General features: G+C 33.6%; 1 protein-coding gene across 1 annotated transcript; it reads left to right on the forward strand.

Moving 5' to 3' along the window:
- Nucleotides 1-6,484: 6,484 nt before the first annotated feature.
- Nucleotides 6,485-8,526, forward strand: LOC139893520 (7-deoxyloganetic acid glucosyltransferase-like). Its single transcript, XM_071876685.1, has 2 exons — nt 6,485-6,795; nt 7,469-8,526. The coding sequence occupies exons 1-2, from the start codon at nt 6,567-6,569 to the stop codon at nt 8,398-8,400; spliced, it is 1,161 nt and encodes a 386-aa protein (XP_071732786.1). The 5' UTR covers nt 6,485-6,566; the 3' UTR covers nt 8,401-8,526.
- Nucleotides 8,527-9,414: the final 888 nt, after the last annotated feature.

Raw genomic sequence — 9,414 nt, forward strand, 5'->3', positions numbered from 1 at the left:
CATCTAATTGATCTCTCTCAAGTTCTATCTTCAAGTTCTAAGTGTTCTTCATAAATTCTAAAAGTTCTAGTTTCATAAAATCAAGAATACTTCCAAGTTTGCTAGCTTACTTCCAATCTTGAAAAGTGGTCATCCAACCGCAAGAAATCTTTCTTATTTACAGTAAGATATCTTTCTAATACAAGGTAATACTCATATTCAAACTTTGGTTCAATTTCTATAACTATAACAATCTTATTTCGAGTGATGATCTTACTTGAACTTGTTTTCGTGTCTTGATTCTGCTTCAAGAACTTTCAAGCCATCCAAGGATCCTTTGAAGCTAGATCTATTTGTCTCTTTTCCAGTAGGTTTATCCACAAAACTTGAGGTAGTAATTATGTTCATAACATCATTCGATTCACACATATAAAGCTATCTTATTCGAAGGTTTAAACTTGAAATCACTAGAACATAGTTTAGTTAATTCTAAACTTGTTCGCAAACAAAAGTTAATCCTTCTAACTTAACTTTTAAAATTAACTAAATACATGTTCTATATCTATATGATATGCTAACTTAATGATTTAAAACCTGGAAAAACGAAAAACACCGTAAAACCGGACATACGCCGTCGTAGTAACACCGCGGGCTGTTTTGGGTTTGATAATTAAAAACTATGATAAACTTTGATTTAAAAGTTGTTCTTCTGGGAAAATGATTTTTCTTATTAACATGAAACTATATCCAAAAATCATGGTTAAACTCAAAGTGGAAGTATGTTTTTCAAAATGGTCATCAAGACGTCGTTCTTTCGACTGAAATGACTACCTCTTACAAAAATGACTTGTAACTTATATTTCTGACTATAAACCTATACTTTTTCTGTGTATATTCATAAAATAGAGTTCAATATGAAACCATATAAATTTGATTAACTCAAAACGGATTTAAAACGAAGAAATTATGGGTAAAACAAGATTGGATATTTTTTTTTTTATTGTTGTAGCTACGGGAAATATTGTAACAATTCTATACAAATCATATCCTAGCTAACTTATGTTGTATTATACATGTATTCTAATTTATTATGTAATCTTGGGATACCATAGACACTTATGCAAATGTTTTGACATATCATATCGACCCATGTATATATATTATTTGGAACAACCATAGACACTCTATATGCAGTAATGTTAGAGTTAGCTATACAGGGTTGAGGTTGATTCCAAAAATATATATACTTTGAGTTGTGATCTAGCCTGAGAAGTGTATACACTGGGTCGTGGATTAATTCAAGATAATATATATCGATTTATTTCTCTACATCTAATTGTGGACACTAGTTGTAGGTTACTAACGAGGACAGCTGACTTAATAAACTTAAAACATTAAAACGTATTAAAAATGTTGTAAATATATTTTGAACATACTTTGATATATATGTACATATTTGTTATAGGTTCGTGAATCGACCAGTGGCCAAGTCTTACTTCCCAACGAAGTAAAAATCTGTGAAAGTGAGTTATAGTCCCACTTTTAAAATCTAATATTTTGGGATGAGAATACATGCAGTTTTATAAATGTTTTACGAAATATACACAAGTAAATGAAACTACATTATATGGGTGAATGATCAAAGCCGAATATGCCCCTTTTGCTTGGTAACCAAAGAATTAGTAAACCGATCTACTAATTGACGCGAATCCTAAAGATAGATCTATTGGGCCTAACGAACCCCATCCAAAGTACCGGATGCTTTAGTACTTCGAATTCGTTTTTATCATGTCTGAAGGATTTCCCGAAATGATAGGGGATATTCTTATATGCATCTTGTTAATGTCAGTTACCAGGTGTTCACCATATGAATGATTTTTTTTATCTCTATGTATGGGATGTATATTGAAATATGAAATCTTGTGGTCTATTATTATGATTTAATAATATATAGGTTAAACCTATAACTCACCAACATTTTTGTTGACGTTTTAAGCATGTTTATTCTCAGGTGATTATTAAGAGCTTCCGCTGTTGCATACTAAAATAAGGACAAGATTTGGAGTCCATGCTTGTATGATATTATGTAAAAACTGCATTCAAGAAACTTATTTTTGATATAATATATTCTTATTGTAAACCATTATGTAATGGTCGTGTGTAAACGGTATATTTTAGATTATCATTATTTGATAATCTACGTAATGATTTTTAAACCTTTATAGATAAAATAAAGGTTATGGTTGTTTTAAAAATGAATGCAGTTTTTGAAAAACGTCTCATATAGAGGTCAAAACCTCGCGACGAAATCAATTAATATGGAACGTTTATAATCAATATGAACGAAACATTTCATTAATAGTCAATGAACTTATTAAAACAGGGGTGAATTATATACAAGGAAAATTGGTGTAATTATAGTTTAAGTCCCCAATTAGTTGGAATATTTGACTTCGGATATAAGGATAATTTGACGAGGACACTCGCACTTTATATTTATGACTGATGGACTGTTATGGACAAAAACCAGATGGACATATTGAATAATCCAGGACAAAGGACAATTAACCCATGGTAATAAACTAAAATCAACACGTCAAACATCATGATTACGAAAGTTTAAATAAGCATAATTCCTTTATTTCATATTTTATCGCACTTTTATTTACTGTCATTTTATTTATCGCACTTTTTATTATCGTACTTTTTAATTATCGCAACTTTTATTTACTGTCATTTTATTTATCGCACTTTTAATTATCGCACTTTAATTATTGTCATTTACTTTACGCTTTAAATTAAGTCTTTTATTTTTAATATTTACATTAGGTTTTAACTGCGACTAAAGTTTTAAAATCGACAAACCGGTCATTAAACTGTAAAAAAAACCCCTTTTATAATAATAATACTACTTATTTATATTTATACAAATATAGTTTTAAAAATATAGCGTTAAACTTGGCTAGTTCCCTGTGGACGAACCGGACTTACTAAAAACTACACTACTATACGATTAGGTACACTGCCTATAAGTGTTGTAGCAAGGTTTAGGTATATTCACTCTATAAATAAATAAATAACTTGTGTAAAAATGTATCGTATTTAATAATATTTCGTAACAAATATATAACTATTTCGTATACACCTCTACGCACATCAATGATGTGAATTATTCACATGTTATGTGAATTATGATATTGAAGATAATTATTATATAAAGATGTCAATCTTTATTATTTCTATATAAAGATGTCAATCTTTATTATTTCATTATTATCTTAAGATTTGAATTACCTAATCAGAATTCAGATGTGAAAATATAATTTGAGTGCGAGAACTTTATTAAAGTTTCTAAATTCGACGTCTCTAGGTCAAACTTAGAATATGACTAAGAATTGCTCAAATGTGCTAAAAGATGGATCATAAAAGATACAAATCTTATGTGTGAGCATTTGAACGCTTGAATGATTAAAGTCATACCAGATACATATGATTATGATATCAAGTTGCAAGACATGTGGGGAAAGCTTTGAAAGGATAAGCAGTAACCCTAGTTGGTTGTGTAAAATGAACACAATAACTTGTAAATGTGGGGGTGTCTTGCGTTTTCTATCAAGAACAAGGTTCATGATAACGCGTTCTAATGTATCTCTAATGAGTTGTACTCTATCCGACTTAGCATATACTGTAAACAAGCTAAGTAGATAAAAGAGTAATCCAAGTACATCTCGTTGGAGTTGTATGATTAGGTTAGTTCGGTAACAGATATCCTGCAGTGATCGAGGGACACTGTGGTGCAAACTATATATCTGATACGAATGATTCCGTACCGACAAGTAGGTGTGTATTCACACTTGGAGGTGCCGCTATCTCGTGGAAATTGTGTAAACAATCGATTATTGCTAGATCCACGATGGAATCATAATTCATCACTTTAGATAAAGCTGGTGAAGAGGCAGAATGGCTACGTCAATTCATTAAAGATATACCAGATGGCCTAAGCTGGTGTCGGCCATATGTATACATTATAATAGCCAATCGGTGATTGGTAGAGCTCATATTACAATGTATAAATGTATGAATAAATATATGTGACGTAGACATAATAAAGTACGACAACTAATCTCTAGAGAAATTATCACAATTGACTATGTAAAGTCAAATGATAATAGTACGGATCCGCTGACAAAAGGCTTAAGCAGAGAGTTAGTGTGTAAGTCGTGCGTGGGAATGGTACTAAAGCCCATGAAAGGCTAAGTTTATATGAAGGAAAACCTAACTCAGTTGACTGGAGATCCCAAGATCTGAGTTCAATAGGACAACCTACTTGTATGAACTGGTGAAAGTCACTATGGGGGAGTTAATTACTAAACTAGCAACCCCTGCACTTTTTAAAGGGAGTTTACTAATTAACAGTAGACTTCCTAGTTCATTCCTAAAAGTGACATGTAAGAGGATCAGCCCATGGCTTTTAATGATTCAACTGAGATAACCATGCGTGGTTAATCAGTAGCCACGTTGTGGTGAATCACCTATGTGAGAGAGAAGTGGGGTCGCTTCGAAGGGTATTGTTGGGGCACAATGCTTGATAAGCTCTCGCAGAACCAGACTGATGTTCATGACCATAACGAACATAACTATGAGGACTTGACTTTGTCAGGGAGAGTCTTGTGTGAAGTGTATTGTCGCCTACACAAACGGCAGACGAGTTCAAAGACATCGCCGTCTACTCAGAGCCAGTAGACTAAGTGCGTTTCATAAGAGAAAGTTCAAAAGGTAACACCTACTTATCGTATGCAAGATTCAACCGCTGAAATTTAATCGGAAGATTGTGGTTTCTGAGATCGATCTCCATTCATGTGGGGGATTGTTGGAAATATGTTGAAAAAAGTGTGTTTCACCAATTTTGAACAACAATTAATATGTGATCAATTGACATATATTAATAATTAGTTAGCATGTTTTATAGTCTTTGACGAGGGCTTTACAATGAGCTAATATGTGTCCAAAATGAAATAAAGGTGAATGAGATATTCAATCTCAAAGTTGGTTATTTGGTACATAATTTGCAAGTGAATCAACTTGTCTCAAGTAGGAGTGGGAACAAAGTTGAAAGTAGGGATGGCAAACTGACCCGTACCCGATGGGGAAACCCGAAACCCATTATAATTGGGCCGGGTCTGACCCGAGTCCGCTGGCTCATGGACCGGGTATGGGGATGGTTACAAAAAAAATTCCGGGTTTGGGTTCGGGTATGGTTTTGGAGACAAACCCGTTTACCCGACCCGTATACCCGACCCGCATACCGTATACCCGGCCCGAGGAATTTTGATAATAATCTTTATGTATAATTTTAGTATTAGTATTATATAGTTAATGTATGAAAGATTTCTCTTATTTGTTTTGAAAACGAGTATAATTTTATTCAATATAATCATATACAATAAATTTTCGAGATGTGATATTTTATATACTTTGTGTATTTGAGTATTTTAGAAACTTTTCAATCAACTTTTTGTATGCTATATTTTATAATACTTTAAACATGAAGTAGTTAAGTTAGTTTTCGATATTTTGATTTGGTAACTTATTTAAAAGGAAATACAGAATGACTAATCGGGTATACCCGTTTACCAGTGGGAAAACCCGAAACCCGATAGTATGTAAGTAAATGGGGACCCGATGGGTTTCGGGCCTGGTTTCCTAATCGGATTCGGGTCCGGAATTACCTAAACCCGACCTAAACCCGACCCGATGCCATCCCTAGTTGAAAGGTAGTTATAAGGGATTAACTACAAGCTATGTTAAGTTGTTATAATGTGAAGTGATTGTGATTATGATTGATGAGCAATAATTGCATCATTAAAATAGTCACATCAATTTGTGAATTGGTTGTGTTTATGATTGAGCACAAGTCTTTTGACTTTTTGGTATTAAGCATTGAAAATGCAACTATTGAATTATTCATTTTTTAAATGAATTTATGGCCAGTATGATATATAGTGGTTACAAATTGACTTGTGCTATATATTGATGTATTATTCCTTGCAAAAACACACAGCCAGAAACGATACAAAAACCAACACACACTTGCATATAACTAATCATATGCACATATAAGTTCTATTCTCTGAAAAAGCAACAAAGGTCTCTCAGTTCGATTATCTATCAGGCAAGTGTTCGAGTCCGGCAGTACGCTGCTTCGGACCGGTGTACCCTGGGAACAGACGTCGAATCTGTTTAAGGGAATTGTGTCAAACATAAGCCCGGTTCAACCTTTAATTCGGTTAGATCGTTTTAATTTTCAGTTCCTATTCTATATATGTTTATGATCTGATTATATTGTTGAGTAATATGTCATTATTTGATTTATTCATTTCAGTTTCGTATACAATTTTCTTACAAAATTAACTGAGCTTCTCCTGCAATCTGGACTCCACGTCACCTTCTTAATAACCTCCACCGACCACCTCCGTCTATCTCGTTACTCCACCGTCAACACCCGTCTCAACGCCTACCCGGGTTTCAAGTTCCACGTCATCAACGAACTTACCCAAATCCCAACGGACAGCGTTGAAAACATTAATATGATGATTTATGATACTATACCAAAAGTAACTAAATCATTAATTAGAAACTTGCTTCTTGATTCTCCGGTAACTTGTTTGATTGCCGATGGGATTATGGGTTTTACAATTGACGCTGCTGTTGGTACCGGAGTTCCGGTTATTTTTTTCCAGACGATAAGTGCTTGTGCTTTCTGGGCTTACTTTTCTATCCCGGATATTGTAAACTCCGACGAACTTCCGGTTGAAGGTATGTATTCATTGCGATATCTGTTTTCGATAATTAATTTGTTCAATGATAATTCGCAGCAAAGTAATAAATCTATATCTATTTGATTATTTATTTTTGAAATTTGAAGATTTAAACATCTATCGTGCAATTCTAGGATTAAAACGCGATGGGGTAGTGAAATTGTTTTTCACTATTAATTATATTTGAATGCTATTAGTGGTAGTTTACATTAAAAAAAAAAAACTTAAAACTCGAAAAATATATGAGGTCCGAATATTTAAATTTAGTGGTGTTCAATTCTAAACAATTTAAAGAAAAACTATAAATTTTCAAAATATATGAGTTGGTGTGGTTAAATTTAGTGATGCCGTATAAAATTTAAAGTCTATTTTCTACTAAAATTTTTCAAATTAGTGTCTTTCGATCCCACGAGTATATATATATCTATTTTATCATTAAACGTACATGATATTTAGCCTTGTCGGTTATACATTTTCCGTACTTGTATATATTTAATGTACTAACTAATGACTACTCGTAATTATTAGTACTATGTTTCTAATAAAATTCGAGAAATTGTTTTGTGTCGCCTTGTAGGCTAGTCATTAAACTTTTTTTTCCACGTGGTTGGTCACCATTATTAATGTGACATGTAGGTGTTGTTAAATTTATGAACGAATTGAATATGAAGGTACAGATTTAGATGAACTAATATCAAGTGTGAAAGGCATGGAAGGGTTTTTACGCCGGCGTGATCTTCCAAGCTTTTGTCGATCTGGGAAAAATAATTACGGCGTCAAACAAATCGAAAACATAACGCGCATGACGACAAAAGCTCATGCACTCATTCTTAACACCTTTGATGATCTTGAAGGACCTATTCTTTCACAAATACGAAATCACTGCTCAAATATCTACACGATTGGACCGCTTCATGCTCATTTGAAAGCTCGGTCCACATCGAAAATGATGTCTTCAAACAGTGTTTTTGAGGAAGATAAAACTTGTATCAGTTGGCTCGATCAGCACGAGCCAAAATCAGTGTTGTATGTTAGCTTCGGAAGCATAACGACTTTAAAAATGGAGCAACTTGTCGAGTTTTGGCATGGTTTAGTCAATAGTGAAAAACCATTTTTGTGGGTCATTAGAAAGGATTCATTTTTGAGAGATGGTGATGAGAATAAGATACTAAGTGAGGTAGAGGAAGCTACGAAAGAAACAGGACGTATAGTTGGGTGGGCTCCACAAGAAGAAGTGTTAGTCCACCCAGCTGTATGTGCGTTTCTGACACATAACGGATGGAACTCAACGTTAGAAAGCATTGTTGAAGGTGTACCAATGATTAGTTGTTGGCCATTTTTCGTGGATCAACAAGTTAATAGTCGTTATGTTGAAGCGGTTTGGAAATTAGGGTTAGACATGAAAGATACATGTGATAGAATGATAGTTGAGAAGATTGTAAAGGAGGTAATGGACGCTAGGAAGGATGAATTTACGAAAATTGCAGATCGCATGGCGAAATTAGCAACAAAAACGCTGAAAGAAGGTGGTTCTTCGTACGCTAATTTGAATCGTCTAATTGAAGACATCAAAAGCATGGGTGTTGGTTCCAAAAGTACATAACTTGAAGCGTTTAACCGATGCTACTGACTTTAGAATGATTAATTGTCGAAAATAAAGTTGCTGGATCTGTTTATTTTGTTGCATAGTTTATGAGGGAAGTAGTGAAGAAATTGAATGTTAATGTTTTAAGATATAATAGCCGGTATATGTAATAACTCCGGTGTCTAGATTTAGATTAATTAAATAAATGTGATTAAACTTTAAGATTTGAAGTGGAATTAAAAGTACCAATGTGTGGGATGAAACTATAAATTTTTGCTTGCGGTGGTAGTTGTAGGATCGTATTTAGGTCCAACAACATTTACAACATATTAGCTCATGAAACCCTTAGTATTCTAATATCAGTCGGTGATAGAGGGAGGTTCTCTTAAGTTATATACCCAGTTGTCCACACTTGTTTCATACCATATCAATATGTGCACACAAACCGATTAGCTCCAACAATAACATAGGTATGCACGATTTTTTGAATAACCGAATCATTATATTCTGTTGTTAGATTCACCTTAAAAGCTGTTAACATACAAATAAGATTGGGCCTATATATATCTGAAGGGCAAAAGTTATAAAAAATCGATCTTGAACTTTTGGCATGCAGTAACACCACATTTGTTCTAACAAAACTGCTGAAAACCGCGGGTGGCTCAACTATTTCCCGTGATGGGTTACATCACATTCCACACATTGTTTTCATCGGTTTTCACAAATCGCGTTAACTACGGGTGTATAACTTTAGTCTTACTTGGCATCCTAGTTAAATGTGTTCTCACCCATGAGGTCGTTGGTTTAGGTCTGTGTAGTTTGGCTAGAGCTCGAGTTTGTTTTCGTTTATCATTCAGTCTATTATTAATGTTTTTTTTTTTTTTTTTAAATGGGCCAAATAGGCAATGATTAATAGCGGAGGCGGCAGGAGTATTAATGGTGTTGAGCATCCCCTATCAATCTAATATTATTCGTTTTATACCTCATATATTTAATTTAGTAGATTATTAGAACTCTCTTGTTTGCCTATAA

This window comes from Rutidosis leptorrhynchoides, chromosome 2 (genome assembly GCF_046630445.1).
Source record: "Rutidosis leptorrhynchoides isolate AG116_Rl617_1_P2 chromosome 2, CSIRO_AGI_Rlap_v1, whole genome shotgun sequence".
In the NCBI taxonomy this organism is placed as follows: Eukaryota; Viridiplantae; Streptophyta; class Magnoliopsida; order Asterales; family Asteraceae; genus Rutidosis; species Rutidosis leptorrhynchoides.